The sequence below is a fragment of the Dama dama genome, chromosome X (assembly GCF_033118175.1).
Source record: "Dama dama isolate Ldn47 chromosome X, ASM3311817v1, whole genome shotgun sequence".
Classification (NCBI taxonomy): Eukaryota; Metazoa; Chordata; class Mammalia; order Artiodactyla; family Cervidae; genus Dama; species Dama dama.
In genome coordinates, this window is record NC_083714.1 from 7716727 (window position 1) to 7732263 (window position 15537).

The window sequence follows — 15537 nt, forward strand, 5'->3', positions numbered from 1 at the left end:
AGGCGGGGCGGGAGTGTGGGGCGGGGGCGGAGGCGGTGCTTCGTCGAGCTCGGGGCGGGGCCCCGGCTGGCGGTCTCTCGGGCGTCCGCCGGCCCGGCGGGCGCTGGCTCCGGCGCCGAGCTTCCGGGCCGCCGAGGCAAGTGAGAGCCTCAGGCCGGAAGGGCGGGCGGAAGGCGCCTACTGGCTCCGGCCGGTTTCCGCCCTCGCTTGCTGTGGCGGCCGGGCGCCGCGGAGAAGGGTAGCCGCCAGGCGTTTGTGCAGCCGTGGGGACCGAGAGTGGCGTGAGGGATCCCAAGGCCGCCCAGGCGGGTCGCCGGCCTACCGGCTGCAGGGCTCTCCTCCCCGCCTCCCTCCCCAGTTTCTGCCCGAGCTCTGATCTGCCCTGTCCGACAACTTCCGGACTCCCAGGTAGGGAGGAGCCCCGGGTCAGCACTGCCAACTGCACCGACACTGAACACTCAGCCAGTGTGAGAAAAGCTGCTGACCCGGGGTTCCCTCCCTCGTCTTGGGGAGTATCTGCCCAAACTCTCCTGGCACCTCAAGCAGAAATGGTGGGATCTGGGCCAGATACCCCACACAGTGACTCAAAGCCACCAGCGGTACTGGAACGACGGGGTGCATGGCCCTTCGCCTCCTCTGCCTTCTGAACTGGTTCACAACAGACCGGTGGCTTCAGTCTCGGGTGCCTTCATTTCTTCCCTGTGAGTCCCCTCCACTGTACTCCTGCTCCCTCTGGTTTTCCTGCCTCCCTCTTCAGTGGTGAGACCCAAGGCTGGATCAAGGCCTCCAGGGTAAGTGACCCAAACGCCAAGCCAGGAGAGGCTATGGCATCCCAGGGTGGTAGAGGATGAGTTTCCCAGGGATGAGCCTTCTGCTGAACCAGCCCTCCACCACCTATTTCCACTGCTCCCCAGTCTCAAATGAGACTATCCCTGATAGGATCTAGAGACGCAGGGGCCTCGTCCAAGACTCAGACAACGCCAGGCATGAGTCAGTCAGCAGTAAGGATGAAGAATTACTGTGTCCTCATCTTGGTTGCCCCAGTTCCTGCAGGACAATAGGGTGTGGGCTGCCCAAATTGAGAAGTGGAAAGAGGCAGACGTCCTTCTTTCCCCTTGAGGCAGCCCGCCCCTCTAGAAACACTCCTCAAGCCTAGTTCTAGGCTCTGGTAGGGGTCTGCATGCGCATGGGAGGAGTCCCTGAACTATGAGCAGAGCCTCTCAGATGTGGCACAGTGGCTCTAGGAACTCCAATTCTGGGACTGCCAGGGGAGTGAGAGCTCTGACAGAAAGGGGAGAAACCTCTCAGTAGACACGTGGCCCTATCTGATCCCTTTCTGCTGCCCTTTCTGGCAACTTCCCTGGGGAGAGGGGGACCTGCTTCCTCCCAGAACCTCCATCTTGCCACTGTCAGCAGGTAGTTAGGCCACACGCAGCAGCACCGTTCACATGGCAGTGGTGAACGTCAGCACATGGGGCCTTTGGCCTGGGGGTAACCCGCTGCCCACACCACTTTGCCGGCTGCTCTCTGCCAGTCAGATGACACTCAGATGCCATGAGCTGGCCTGCTCTCATCGGGCCTGCTTCCTGGGCATCCCTGGGGTGTCCTTCAGAGATTTCCTCCTGGTTGTGGTACTTCCACAACTGTGCCTCTCAAAGCAAGTGGGGCACAGGCTAGTGGTGACAAGATTGGGGCTGGCTCTCCCTGGTGGCTGATCATGGCTGATCCCCTGGTGTCAGGCCATCTCTGAATTGTGGAAATCAGCCTGAATCAGCAGGCCGAAGGCGAGGTGGCCCTTCTGGGGAAGCTTAAGGCAGTTGTGACTGGGGAAGGGACACCCCAGTGGCACTCAAGGGCCAGCACTAGGCATTCCCTTTCCATCCCCAGGCTTGCAGCAAGGGACCCTGCTGAGTCTCCCAGCAGTGGAACTTCTCAGTCATGCTCCTGGACTCACAGCTGCTTGCCCTCACCAGCCACCACCATGTCCCTTCTCTTCTCAGGAAGAGCTCTACCATCAAGAAAGGCAGCCCAGCGCCAGGCCTTGCCCATGGACCCTTCTCAAGACCACCCAACGGCACCAGCAGGGCTGGTCTCCTAAGCCGCAGAGGGCCTGCACGCCCCACCCTTCGAAAGGAGCCATGGTGTTTAGGAGTGGTGAAGGCCGCTCCCTGCAGTGGCCTGGCCCAGAAGGGGGCACTGGTTGCACGGGCCCCCAAAGCATGCTCAGGGCCACCCTACTGCTTGTCAGCTTGCTCTGGGGGGCCCGGGGAACAGCCAGTGCCAGTCTCAGCCCAACTCTGGGCCATCCCGTGCCCCTGACCAGGGCCCGCTACCTGAGCATTGGAGATGGCTCTGTGATGGAGTTTGAGTTCCCAGAAGAGAGCGAGGGCATCATTGTGATCACAAGCCAGTACCCAGGCCAGGGCAACAGGACGGGGCCCAGCCCCGTGCTGAGGGTCACCTCCCTGGACCCAGAGGTGCTGACCATCAAGAATGTGAGTGCTATAGCCTGGGGCAGCGGCGGCAGCTTCGTGGTGAGCATTCGCTCGGGCCTGCCTGGGATAGCCCCACTCCACATCCAGCTCACGGACCCCCGTGAGGCCCCGCCCAGGCTGATCGAGGAGCGGAGAGATTTCTGCATCAAGGTCTCACCCGCTGAAGACACCCCCACCACCCTCGGCACTGACCTGGTCCACTTCTCAGAGAACCCAATCCTCTACTTGCTCCTGCCTCTTATTTTCGTCAATAAGTGTTCATTTGGGTGCAAAGTGGAGCTCGAGGTGCTGAAGGGGCTCTTGCAGAACCCCCAGCCCATGCTGCTGGGCCTTCTAGGCCAGTTTCTAGTCATGCCCTTCTATGCTTTTCTGATGGCTAAGGTCTTCATGCTGCCCAAGGCCCTGGCTCTGGGCCTCATCATCACTTGCTCGTCGCCCGGCGGCGGGGGGAGCTACCTCTTCAGCCTCCTCCTTGGAGGGGACGTCACTCTGGCCATCTCCATGACTTTCATCTCAACGGTGGCTGCCACTGGCTTCCTGCCACTGTCCTCAGCTGTCTACAGTCGCCTGCTCAGCATCCATGAAACACTCCATGTGCCCATTTCCAAGATCCTGGGGACCCTGCTGTTCATTGCCATCCCCATCGCAGCAGGCGTGGTAATCAAGTCCAAGCTCCCCAAGTTCTCGCAGCTACTGCTGCATGTCATCAAGCCCTTCAGCTTTGTGCTGCTCCTGGGTGGCCTCTTCCTGGCCTACCGCATGGGGGTCTTCATCCTGGCAGGCGTCAGGCTGCCTATCGTGTTGGTGGGCTTCACGGTGCCCCTGGTCGGCCTCCTGGTGGGCTACGGCCTGGCCACATGCCTGAAGCTGCCAGTGGCCCAGCGGCGGACTGTCAGCATTGAGGTGGGGGTGCAGAACAGCCTGCTGGCCTTGGCCATGCTGCAGCTGTCCCTCCGCCGCCTCCAGGCTGACTATGCCTCCCAGGCCCCTTTCCTTGTGGCACTTAGTGGCACCTCGGAGATGCTGGCCTTAGTAATTGGCCACTTCATCTATAGCAGTGTGTGCTCCGTTCCCTGAGGCCCCCTGGGTCAAGCTTTTGCCAGGCACCCCTATCCCCCAACCTCCACCAACTGTCCCCACCATTCTTGTGTACCAAAGGCCTTTAGTTCTCATGCACTATGCACAAGGAAAAAAAATCCAGGCTTATTTTTTTTACTCGTTTTTTATTCTCCAGCTTTCAGTGCCAAAGAGGCCATGCTGAATACTGTAGGCAGGCACTGCCCAGAAAATATATTTCAATAAAACAGAGAAGCAAGCTTGGGTCCCTTGCTGTCTTTGCCCTCTGAGGCCTGCGGGTCGGGGAAGGAAAGGCGTGGTGTGGCCAGGTAGGTGTGGGCCAGGGTGGAGGGCTGGCTTGGGCGACACAGTGACCTCTGGCCAGAATTAGCCCTCCTCGCCCCTGCATCGCCTCTGAGAGCTGTTACCTCTCTGAGAAGGAGCAGTGGGAAGGGCAGAGGCCAGACTCTCCCCGCCAGATATCAAGCTCAGTTGCTTTTCCACAGGTGGACTAAAAAGGAGGCCGGCGGGTGGCGAAGCGAGCTCGGCGGGGCCGGGTCTTCTGCGGGCTCCTCGAGAGGCAGATGGGATGGGCATCAGCGTTGATCTGCTCTGCCCGCGGACAGGGGCACGCGAACTCCCGGCCCGCTGTCTCCCCCGGGCCCAGCTCGTCCCTCCACCCTTTCCCCTCTCCGCGGGCTTCTGGGATCCGTTGCCCCGGGGTCCGCGGAGGACGGTCCAGGTTATGGGGGGAGGGGCCTGCGACGCCGAGGGGCGGGGCTGCGACGCCGGGCGCGCCCCTCGCGAGGCTTCCGGCGGCGGCGGGCGGTTCCGGCGCGCGCCCGGGGCGGCGGCGCGCGGCGGGGGGCCTTTGGGGTGCGCGCCGGCCCAAGTGGACGCCTCGGCGGCCGCCATGCAGCTAACGGTGAAGGCACTCCAGGGCCGCGAGTGCAGCCTTCAGGTAGCATCGCCGGGCTGGGTCGCGCGGTCTGCCCCGCGGGCGCGGGATCGGGCCGCGGCCGGGGACAGACCTGGCGGGCCGGCCGCCCGGGGAGAGGTCGGGAGAGCCGTCCTCCGCGCGGGCCGCGGCCTTATCTCCCGCCCACCTTTCTCGGCCGGGACAGGTGTCAGAGGACGAGCTGGTGTCCACGCTGAAACATCTGGTCTCCGAGAAGCTGAACATCCCTGTCCGCCAGCAGCGGCTGCTGTTCAAGGGCAAGGCCCTGGCAGGTAACCAGGGAAAGGGGACGCCAGGGGAGACCCGCGGGAAGTCAGGGGACAGGGCGTCCAGCCCAGGCCCGGGCAGCAGTGTAGGTGGAGGGGGCTCTGGCTAGGTGACCCTCCCACCCCGGGAGGTCACCGCAGCGCTTCACCTAGGCTCCCCGAGGCCTCGCAGCGCCGTGGGCAGTGCGACCGTGGGCTCCATCAGTCTCTCTCTCTCGGACAGATGGGAAAAGACTCTCCGATTACAGCATAGGGCCGAATTCCAAGCTCAACCTAGTGGTCAAACCTCTGGAGAAGGTGTTACTGGAAGAAAGCACCGCGCGGAAAACGGTCGAGGCCCCGGCCCCACCGCCCGCCGCCTGGCCGCTCATTTCCAGAGTCCTGGCCCGGCACTTCAGCGCCGCCGATGCCAGCAGAGTCCTGGATCAACTCCAGAGGGTGAGAATCGTGGCCCGGGACCTCCGCGTCCTGCTCACCTGCCTCTGTCCCAGCGCCCCCCGCCCAGTCGCACCCCTGAATCCTTCTGGCTTTCTCTCTTCAGGATTATGAGCGGTCCCTGAGCCGCCTGACGCTGGATGACATTGAACGCTTGGCTGGCCGCTTCCTGCACCCCGAAGCGACTGAAGCTATGGAGAAGGGGTTCTCCAAGTAGGATTCTCAGAGTGTGGGGAGGAGCCTGGCCGGGCCACAAGCTGCATGTAGCATTAAATGTCTTCTTGTATTGCAACTTGGCTCATAATACTGCCTGGCGGGTACCCGGGTACCTGTATCTGGCTCATGTTAGGTGCCAGGCCCCACTCAAAGCTCTTGACCCGGGTTGGCTCCCACATGTTGCACAAAAGGTGAGACAGCCAAGGCTCCTAGTGGGGAAGTTGAGGAGCCAGATTCTGAGTCCAGCCAGCTTCCAGAAGTGCTTCAGGGTGAGAGCGAGAAAGGTGTCGTTCAGACGGGTTCTGAGGACACGGGTGGCCATGGACATTCCAGGTTTAGCCCACTGAGGAGAAACCCTTGAGCAATACCTTTTCCAGGCCTGGAAGGGGAAGCAGCTAGCCCCTGATGCCCAATCCTGTCACCTCATCCTTGGCAGGTCCAGCATTGGCAAGAGTTCAGGTGATGGCCAGCCTTGGGCCCCCTTAGTGGCTGCAACCAGTGTGCACTCAAAGGGAAGGCGGGCTGGGGAGTTCTGGGATGTCACCCGGCTCTGGGGAGTGACCTTAGGCAAGTCCCTGTGCTGCGTTGGTCCCCAGCCATCGACTGCCTAGTGAGGGCTCCTCTTGAGACTCTCTCAGTTTCCTTTAGCTCCAAAGCCTGGGGTTAGGAGTCTGCAGGCATCCTGTCCCTGTGTCCCAGATACAAACTGAGGCCAAATGCTGAGTGATGGCCAAGTGTGGCCCAGAGACAGAGTGTCCTGGCCATTAGTGTCACAGCTTTTCTCTGGGCACCCCCTTCTGCTTGTCTCCTCCCAGACACAAGCGGTCTGTGACCTTTAGAGATGACAGGTGACGGTCTCAAGGTGACTCGAGCAGGCCCCTGTACCCTTTGCCCATCCTCTGCCACATGTGGACAGGGCCTCCCACTGTACAAACTACTCACTGTCTGAGAGGGAACCTGGGTGGGGGCAGAAGCTGGGGGGTGGGCCGTAGAGATCGTCCAGGCACCTGCTACTCGGAGGAGGGTACCTGGGCCACCCTCCAGCCTGGGCCTCATGGGGTAAGTGCTGGGTCCCCAGATGGGGAGGACGGACAGTGGCTCAAGGGCCAAAGGCTTTGAAGAGCAGGTGGAAGTCCATGGTTCCACCCAGGAGCTGGGCATGCACTGCCGCAGGGCCCATGCAGTAGACTTCCCTACGCTTTCATTTCTTTGCAGTCAGGAAATTTTATATTGACCTTTTCCGTCATACTAGAGGTGTATGTGAGACTTTGATCTGAAAGGAACTCTATTAGCTGAGCTGCTTTTGGTTTCCCCATCATTGATTTAACCATTACAGGACATTGGTTTAAGCAATAAAGGAAAGATATTGGTTTGCGAAACTGAGAAGTCCAGGGGTATTGGCAGCAGATAAACGATTTCCCCAAATACCCAGTTTCTTCCTACCTCCCCTCTGCACTCTGCAGTGTCTGCTTCATCCCAGGCCTCTACCTCAGGATCAGAAGATGGCTGCCTGCAGCTTCCACCGAACCCCTCGGTCACAGCCAGCACGGAGCACCTTCCCGTCCTCTAGCGTAGCTTCCTCCTCAGCTGCCCCAGCAAATAAATGCTGTCCCTTTTGGATGCTTGGAACCGAGTGCCTCCATCATTTTGTCGGGGGCTTGGGTGGGCTGTGGAAGGGAGAGGGCGACTCTCAGAAAGGCCGGGTCCTCGGGGAGGGCTGACGCGTACAGACAGGTCTTGTCGACAGACACAAGAGACAGGTGGTGAGTCTTGTGTGCCTCCCAACTGAGCGGTGTCGACCCTGTGGTGGCTAGGAGCCATCTTCTGGGTGCAGGAAGTCATCGGGGACCTCAGGCTGCCCATGGAGACAGGAGTGGCATCTCCCAGGTGTATAGCAGGTGCCTTGCTGACCGACGGGCCCGATTCCACGGCCCTGTGTGGCTTTCCACAACGTTCCAGAGGGCCTGTGGACACACTGTCCCAGACACTGCGAGGATGCATGAAATTACTTCCCAGGGAGCATGACCAAAGAAAGAGGGGAAAGGACTAAACCTGGGGGGGACTTCACCAACTGGAGACATTGCAGAGGCTGAGGCGCCCCTGCAGACGCAAGGCCACAGGGAGAGCTTGGTGTCAGAGGCCAGGAAGGCCCCTCCAGCCAGGGTACAGAGTGTCTAGTGCTGCCAAGAAGCAAAAGTGAGGGCAGCCTCCTCTCAAGCTAACAAGAAGGTCATTGGCGATGTTTTAGGGCAAGAAGCCACTGCATGGTGGAGAGGGGGAAAGGTCTTGCCAGTGACTGGAGACCCCTGGTTCCAGAAGCTTGTCTGGGCAGGAGTGTGTAGCTACAGGGGGTAGATGGGAGACAGGGAAGAGGTGCTGGGATGAGAGATGGGAGGCCGGTGGGAAGGGGCCATGGAGGCTCTGGTCTAGGCCTTGTGCCATCATGAGAGGATAGAATGGCCACGGGCTGCACCCTGCCTTTGTCCTTAGGTTCTGAGGGGGGTGTATGCCCCCATGTACCCTGCAGGCTCCAAATGCTTCAATATCCTTCCACAGGGGCCGGAATGTTTATGGCCAGCACTGTGCCCCTTGAGCCAAGTGTCTGCCCCAGAGGTGGGCACTGACCCCCCCACCATTACCCCCCCATCCCCTGGCCTGAGACCACTCTCCTCCTCGTGGAGGGGCCTTGAAACAGCCCCACTAGGAGACAGCAGGGCAAGTGAAATGCCTAGCTGAAGTGGCCCCAGACAGCAACGGTCTAGCACCTGGAATAAGATGCCTGTGGTGCCACTTGCCATGGGCACACTGGCAGAGGGGCAGGCTCAGAGGAAAGCAGCGTTTCCTTTGGGGTGGGGCTCGCTGAGCTGGAAAACGCCCAGACGATGATCAGCTGCTGCGCGCACAATTTGCTGGTGCCTTGCTTTCCATGCAAGCCTGGACAAAAGCCAGTCCCACCAGGTCCAGTAGGTCTGACAAGTGCTGCTCAGCATGGGTCAGGCCCCGCCAGCAGGAGGTGCGAAGGCCATGGCAGCCTCTGTGCCCTGAGCCTTGGAAAGCCTGTAGGAGAGATGCTCAGCCCTCTCCCCCTGTCCCCCTCCAGGGTCCAGCCAGAGCGGCCTCCTGGAACTATTGGGGGCCTGCCCTGGGCCACCTCTTCTGCCTGCCTTCTCCAACTTTTCTTAATTGTATTTAATTTTATTTTTTTCCTCTCCAACTTTTCTTTTTTTTTTTCCCTCCCCAACTTTTCCTTCCACTTCCCCTAGCTCTGGGCTTCCCTTTCGCTCAGTTGGTAAAGGATCCGCCTGTATTGCAGGTGACCCCGGTTCAGTTCTTAGATCAGGAAGATCCGCTGGAGAAGGGACAGGCTACCCACTCCAGTATTCTTGGGCTTCCCTGGTGGCTCAGCTGGGAAAGAATCTGCCTGCAATGAGGGAGACCTGGGTTTGATCCCTGGGCTGGGAAGATCGCCTGGAGAAGGGACCGGCTACCCACTCCAGTATTCTGGCCTGGAAGATTCCAGGGACTACAGTCCATGGGGTCACAGAGAGTCGGACATGACTGAGCGGCTTTCACTTTCACTTTTCACCTGTGCTGGCTCTCCCCCAACACACCCATCTCCTACTCTTGGGGGACCCTGAGGCTCCGTCCCCAGATCTCTTCTCTGGACCTCTCACTTCCTGGGGAACCTGTCCGCCTTCATTGCCATTTCTGTGCTTTGTGTCCATGTCTGCAGCTCACCCCAGACCCGTCTCTGAGCTTCAGGCCACAGCTCTAGGTTGTGACTCTGAAGCCGTGCCCGGCTTCCCTGCAGACACCTCCTGTCACCCCTTTAGTGCTTGTGATGTCGGTGGCATGGGGACTGGAAGACACAGTTCCTTCCTGCCTGGCACCCATGTGCCCAAGGTGAAAGGCAACACCACTGGGTCAGGCTTTTGACAACAGGAAGTGGGAGGCCACCTTCGCCTCTCCTAACTCTCCCTTGTCCATGGGCCATCAGGCAACAATGCTTTTGGAAGAGTCCAGGGCACTGGCCTCATAGCAAGTCCCAGGGTCTGGATTCACCTCCTTCCCTCCTGGTTAGATTCAGCTTAGGCTTTCTGAGGAGAGCGGCCACCCAGGGCAGGCTGTGTCCCTCCACACACAGTGTGAGGGAGGCCCGGTTTGATCACTCGGTCTCTCCCTTGTAAAGCTGCCTTCTCCCTTCCTAACGCACAGGTCATCTGGGTGATATCTTGAGACCCAGGGACTCTCTTTTCCCCAACAACCTCCCTCTCATGGTCTTACCACCCAAGGATGCTCCCCAGCTGTATCAGTTCAACTGGATGAATTGCACTGGTGGTTGCAAAATGGTGATTTTCTTGTGCTTTCTTGCTTTCTACAATTACTAGTTGGCATTTCTCTACAAAGAGCTTTCCCTTTTCCCTGTTGTCTTTTCTTAGTTGTCACGGTGGACACTTTTTTTTTTATTCAATAACTTAGAATCTAAGAGTGTCATTTTGGAGACAGTTTTTACTGGACTGTAGCATACATACAGTAATAGGCATAAGTCATCAATATACAGCTCAATAGAATTTTACAGTGAATACACCCATGTGTGCATCCCCTCCAGATTGAAATATATACATAATGTCTGCATATATATTACCTTCCCTGGTGCCTCCTCTCCAAAAAGTTTAATAACCTTTTGGGTGCTCAAATTGTTCTAGCTTTGGTTCTTTCCAGTTGGCTTCCATGTCTCTTTCATATACCTCATCCTTTTCCTTTTCAAGCATATCCTTCCTTTCTGACACTACAAGGTGCTCCAGGCTCCTCTTGTATTTTTTCCTGACCCATACCTAGAATCTTCCATTTCTCCAAGGAGCTCTGGTTCCTTTTAGTGGAGACTGGTGTTGAGAACCAAGTTCTGGGTACAGGGAACATTCTTTGCTACTGGAGTGTCATTGCTTCTAGACTCTCACTGGACAAAACTAAGCAATCTATTTTTTTAAGAATTCATACTGTGATCCCCAATTCCAGTCTGGTAGCACAGTTATATCTCAGCTTCCCTCATTCCACATTGATGTTCCTAACAACAACAACAACAAAAAGAGTATATGGATATGTTTACTCATCTCTTCTAGTAGATACAGTCTACCTTGCAGTATACCCAAAGTAGCTTCACAATCACCTCAGGACTATCATTACCAACAACATGCATACTGAGAATAAAGCTGATTCTTTCTGTCCTTAGAATATATCCCATAAAGGAAGCACTGTCAGAGAGTGAGTTTGAAAGTTTCCTGACTTATTTTCTCTGTATGGCTTTGTTACTAACTGGATATGCAGTTAGGCTCACTTACTTTTGTTTTTATTCCGTTTTAGCATTTTCCCCCTCTTTCAAATGTGTTTTTGAACATATAAAATATGTTATGGTTCAAAGTCAAAACTACACAAAAAGATATTAATATTTTACAAGAAATCCTAGACCCATCTCAACCCCCTATCAGTGAGAATTTTCACTAGTTTCAGGGTTCTCTGTCCTCTTTATTTTTTTCCCAATAAGCATGTGTATCTGTGAATGTGTGTGCACAGGTCGTTTGCACTCAGCTTTTTTTTTTTCCCCACATAACAATATATCTTGGAAATCATTTCATTTTTCTTTTTTTATTTCATTTTTCATTAGAGATTTTCATTGTTTTTCACTGCTGCTTAGGACTGTTGTATGAATGAACCACAAGTGATTTCACCAATTCCATCCTGATGGACATATGTGTTACGTCCAGTTGTTTTTTCTTTTTTAAAATTTTGGGCTCTGCTGGGTCTTTGTTGCTGCACGTGGGCTTTCTCTAGTTACAGTGCAAGGCTTTCTCATTACCATGGCTTCTATTGTTGTGGAGCATAGGTTCTAGGGTGCGTGGGATTCAGTCGTTGTGGCACAGGGGCTCAGTAGTCGTGGAGCACGGGCTTAGTTGCCCCACAGCATGTGAAATCTTCTTAGACCAGGGATCGAACCCATGTCCCTGCATTGGCAGGTAGATTCTTAACCACTGGACCACCAGGGAAGTCCAATGGACGTGGACACCAAGTCCATGTCCAATAGTTTTCTATTACTATTTACATTACGCTAAGTAACAGAGGATAAGGTGGTTGGGTGGCATCACTGACTCAATGGACATGAGTTTGAGTTGGTGATGGACAGGGAGGCCTGGCGTGCTGCAGTCCATGGGGTCTCAAAGAGTCAGACACGACTGAGCGACTGAACTGAACTGAACTGAAGTAATTTTGTGTATATGTTGTTTCATATTTGTGAAGTAATTGGTACATGTGGCATTGCTAGGCCCAAGACACTGAGTTTTTGAGGGGATGAGAAGGGGGTGACAGAGGATGAGATGGTTGGATGGCATCACCGACTCAATGGACATGAGTTTGAGCAAACTCCGGGAGATGGTGAAGGACAGGGAAGCCTGGTGTGCTGCAGTCCATAGGGTCACAGAGTCAGACACAACTGAGCACACATAATGCTGTTTCATCCAACAAGAAACAAACCACCTACTGCATAAACTACACAGAAAAGATATCAGAGACAATACAATGACAGTATAGAAGTGAACAAACTTATAATTTCAGATTATTAGAAATACAGCAAACTGAAATGGGCAAATGTGATGAAGAGTGCCTGGGGGTAGTATGTTAGATTGGTGATCCCAAAGGCCTCTTGGAGTTGACACCAGAGACTAGATCTTAATGACAAGAAGGAGCCAGCCACGGGAATGTCTGGAGACAGTCTTCCAAAAAGGAAAAGTAAGTCCAAAGGGATGGGGGCAGGCCACCCTTAGTCAAGAGCAGAGAGAAGTCCCTAGAGGCTGCACAGAGTAGGGAAGCAAGCAGGTAGAGGAATCCTGAGCCGGGTCACACAGGCCTTTTATAAGCTACAGGAAGGAGTTTGTCTTTGGTTTCAAAGACAATAGGAAACTGTTTTAGTACTTTAAAAGGGACATGATATGATGTGATATATATTAAAAGGGACATGATATGATGTGATATATATTAAAAATTAAGAAAAAAATTAAGAACTGATTCTACTGTGGAGAACAGGATGTAGAGGAGCAAGCATAGAATAAAACTAGTCAGAAAGCTGTTCAAGGGGCTCCCCTGGTGAAAAAAAAAGTGAAAGTAGTAGTCACTCCGTTGTGTCCCACTCCAGGCTCCTCTGTCCATGGAATTCTCCAGGCAAGAATACTGAAGTGGGTAGACATTCCCTTCTCCAAGGGACCTTCCCCACCCAGGGATCGAACCTGGGTCTCCTGCACTGCAGGCAGATTCTTTACCATCTGAACCACCAGGGAAGCCCCAGTGGTAGAGAATCTGCCCGCCAATGCAGGAGACTTGGAAGCGCCGATCCAGGAAGATCCCACATGCTTGGGAACCACTAAGCCAGGCACCACAACTACTGAGACTGTGCTCTAGAGCCCACGCGCTCTAGAGCCTGAACTCCGCCAACAAGAGAAGCCACTGCAATAAGCCCGCTTGCTGTAACTAGAGAAAAGCCCTCACAGCAAGGAAGACACAGCACAGTCAAAAACAAATGAAATTATATGTGAAAAAAGAAAGCTTTTCAAGGAGTTCAGGGAGATAGGGTGGCCACCGGTGGAGACTAGCAATGAAGGAGGAGAGGGTAGGCTGATTCAGGATGGATTTTGAGGGGTGATCCAACAGGCTTTGATAATCTACTTCACCTTTATGCCCTTCCTTATGATTACAAAGGAGGAAAACAGAAAACTAACAGGCCTATCACCATCAGAAATCTCATGTCACAAAAAACTTATTTTTGATTAAAAATGCCATATAAGGTTACTGTCAAAAACTTGAAGGAGAACAGAAAAGGGAAGCGAAAATCGAGTCATACAGTTTGCGAATGGCCCGAGCTGTAGGAAAGAAAGTGTTAGTCGCTCAGTCGTGCCCGACTCTGTGGTTTAGTCAGTAAGTCGTGTCCGACTCTTGCGACCCCACGAACTATAGCCCCCCAGGCTCTTCTGTCCATAGGATTCTCCAGGCAGGAATACTGGAGTGGGTTGCCATTTCCTCCTCCAGAGGATCTTCCTGACTCAGGGATCAAACGCGGCTCTCTTGCATGGCAGGCAGATTCTTTACCCACTGAGCTACAAGGGAAGCCCTGAACTGTGGAAGGGAGACTCTTTTCTGTGCGGCCAACGGAGACCCCCACCTCGGCCTGCCGGCTCCACCGGACCTGTTTGCGCAGGCGCGTGGGGCGGGGTCGACGCGCGGGGCGGGGCCGGCGGCGGGGCGGGGTCGGCGCTTCAGGAAGGAGCCGCAGTTTCTCAGCCGCCTGCGGAGAGGGCGGGCGACGCCGAGCCCTGGAGCCCGTGGGTGGAATTGGAGGCGGAGCACGGCAGCCATGCAGGAGGCAGGCGGGGACGCAGGCGGAGGCAGCCGGGCGGGTGGCGCGGGAAGCCAGGGCCGCCGGGGTGTCGGGGGTTGCCGGGGTGGACCCCGCAGCGCGGGTGCTGCTTCCGCTGCAGACCACGGAGCTCCGGGTGTCGCGCCGGCCCAGCACTCTTTGGGGCCGGGCAGAGACCCGTGGTCCCCGGCCCAAAGGCCGGGAAGCCGACCATGCGTATTGTATCCTACTCGAGGGGCAGTGCGGCTTGGGCTGGGGGCTGCCTGCAGTGGGAGGTGGGACAAACGGACCGGCGGGTCAGGGGCTGTTGGGGAGTGGAATGGCCGGGGTGCCTGGGGCGGGCAGAGAATAGAGAGCTGAAGGGAGACTGGAGGCGGGGATGGGCCGGGGTGGCTTGGGTCGGGGGGAGAAATGGGATCACGGGGCAACGGGGTGGCTGGGCTGGGTTAGGGTTACGAGTGACCCGGAGGGGCTGGAAGCGGTTCTGAGACAAGGCCCAGAGCTCCAAATCCTTGTGGGTGGTACCTTAACCGAGTCTCCATCAGCACCCTAAACGTGCCTTTCCCGTCCGCCTTGGAGGCAGAGATTGCCCGTGGGTCCCTGGCCCCAGATGCCGAACCTCACCGTGGGGCGGTTGGGAAGGAGCTCACAGTGAGCGGCAGTGTCCTAGCGGTGTAAGTTGGAAAAGGGGCTGGTTGGAAGTGGTAGCAAGTGACCAAGCTCGCCGGGTATGCTCTATTTGGACACACTCAAGGGCTGCGTTTATGGAGGGGATGCAGTGCGCTGGGCCCATCTCCACCTTGATTTTCTTTTTCTGTCACTTTCAGCTGCTGGAGAGCTGAAGATTGCCGCCTCCTTCGAATCTCCATTGTCAACTTTCTGGACCAGCTTTCTCTGGTGATGCGAACCATGCAGCGCTTTGGGCCCCCTGTTGCCCGCTAAGCCAGGGCTAGGGAAAGGGGGGTTAAGGTCTGACCTGGTGGCCCTTCCTAGACAGTGCATCCTTACTAGGGCAGTGATTCCTGCATTAGTTGCCAAGTTATTATGGGGACCTCATCTTTTGCCTGTACTGGCCCTTGGGTGCTCAAGGTCCATTTGCATTGTTTGGTGCTTAAATGTTTCTTAACTACTGAAAATAAAATTGACGTATGATGAGTTTATTTTCAACTATAGCACCCTCAAAATTCTTGCCTTTGTCCTTAGATTGGAGGGTTCTCTGATTCAGATAGTCAAGTAGTACAGTGTAAGTGAAGCTAATCTAAGAAATGGAGGAGAATAGGTCCTGTCTCATTCAGTTATTAGCTACTGTCAATATTTTGGAGCATTTTCTGAGTTTTATAGTTACATAGTAAACATGTAACAATAATATTTGATATTGTGCAAGTTTAGCATTTTTCCTGGTATTTCTCATCTAACATGAACTTTTTTCTAAAAACTCTTCAAAATCATTATTGAATGTTTAAACTATTTTCAGTCTTTGCCGTATTATAGGTAATGATTCAGTGGAATGCTTGTATATAGATCTTTGCATGAATGATTAAGATTACAAGAAGTAGAATTAGTTAAATATTTAAAGCTCTCAATCTGAAGTATGTGAAATTATTCTCTATAAAATACCCTCCCACCAGAATTCTGGTTTCCCCCACATTAGTGTCACCATTAGGGGCTTCCCAGGTGGTGTAGTAGTAAAGAATCCACCTGCCAGTGTGGGAG

General features: G+C 55.2%; 3 protein-coding genes across 6 annotated transcripts; all 3 read left to right on the forward strand.

Annotated features, from left to right (window-relative positions):
• The first annotated feature begins 91 nt into the window (after positions 1 to 91).
• On the forward strand, positions 92 to 3811 carry SLC10A3 (solute carrier family 10 member 3). Of its 2 annotated transcripts, none has more exons than XM_061135873.1 (2): positions 92 to 791; positions 2001 to 3811. In XM_061135873.1, the coding sequence occupies exon 2, from the start codon at positions 2139 to 2141 to the stop codon at positions 3570 to 3572; it is 1434 nt and encodes a 477-aa protein (XP_060991856.1). In that variant the 5' UTR covers positions 92 to 791; positions 2001 to 2138; the 3' UTR covers positions 3573 to 3811. The 2 variants fall into 2 exon arrangements, with proteins under 2 accessions (XP_060991856.1, XP_060991857.1); XM_061135874.1 differs by having other exon boundaries at positions 92 to 701.
• Positions 3812 to 4379: 568 nt separating this feature from the next.
• UBL4A (ubiquitin like 4A) lies at positions 4380 to 7055 on the forward strand. Of its 3 annotated transcripts, none has more exons than XR_009691885.1 (5): positions 4380 to 4512; positions 4676 to 4781; positions 4999 to 5213; positions 5317 to 5617; positions 6890 to 7055. XR_009691885.1 is itself a non-coding variant. In XM_061135875.1 (5 exons), the coding sequence occupies exons 1-5, from the start codon at positions 4465 to 4467 to the stop codon at positions 6999 to 7001; spliced, it is 588 nt and encodes a 195-aa protein (XP_060991858.1). In that variant the 5' UTR covers positions 4380 to 4464; the 3' UTR covers positions 7002 to 7055. The 3 variants fall into 3 exon arrangements, 2 of the variants coding, with proteins under 2 accessions (XP_060991858.1, XP_060991859.1); XM_061135875.1 differs by having other exon boundaries at positions 5317 to 5423; XM_061135876.1 differs by having other exon boundaries at positions 5317 to 7055.
• A 6010-nt stretch (positions 7056 to 13065) lies between these two features.
• Positions 13066 to 14994, forward strand: LAGE3 (L antigen family member 3). The gene is made up of 4 exons (XM_061136918.1): positions 13066 to 13080; positions 13666 to 14045; positions 14370 to 14498; positions 14652 to 14994. The coding sequence occupies exons 1-4, from the start codon at positions 13066 to 13068 to the stop codon at positions 14764 to 14766; spliced, it is 639 nt and encodes a 212-aa protein (XP_060992901.1). The 3' UTR covers positions 14767 to 14994.
• Positions 14995 to 15537: the final 543 nt, after the last annotated feature.

Coding starts and splice junctions, on each gene's coding strand:
- SLC10A3 (XM_061135873.1), top strand. CDS start 2,139: ATGGTGTTTAGGAGTGGTGAAGGCCGCTCCCTGCAGTGGCCTGGCCCA.
- UBL4A (XM_061135875.1), top strand. CDS start 4,465: ATGCAGCTAACGGTGAAGGCACTCCAGGGCCGCGAGTGCAGCCTTCAG. Junction 4,513..4,675: donor GCCGCGAGTGCAGCCTTCAG/GTAGCATCGCCG, acceptor CGGCCGGGACAG/GTGTCAGAGGACGAGCTGGT. Junction 4,782..4,998: donor CAAGGGCAAGGCCCTGGCAG/GTAACCAGGGAA, acceptor TCTCTCGGACAG/ATGGGAAAAGACTCTCCGAT.
- LAGE3 (XM_061136918.1), top strand. Junction 14,046..14,369: donor GGAAGCCGACCATGCGTATT/GTATCCTACTCG, acceptor AGTCTCCATCAG/CACCCTAAACGTGCCTTTCC. Junction 14,499..14,651: donor AGCGGCAGTGTCCTAGCGGT/GTAAGTTGGAAA, acceptor TGTCACTTTCAG/CTGCTGGAGAGCTGAAGATT.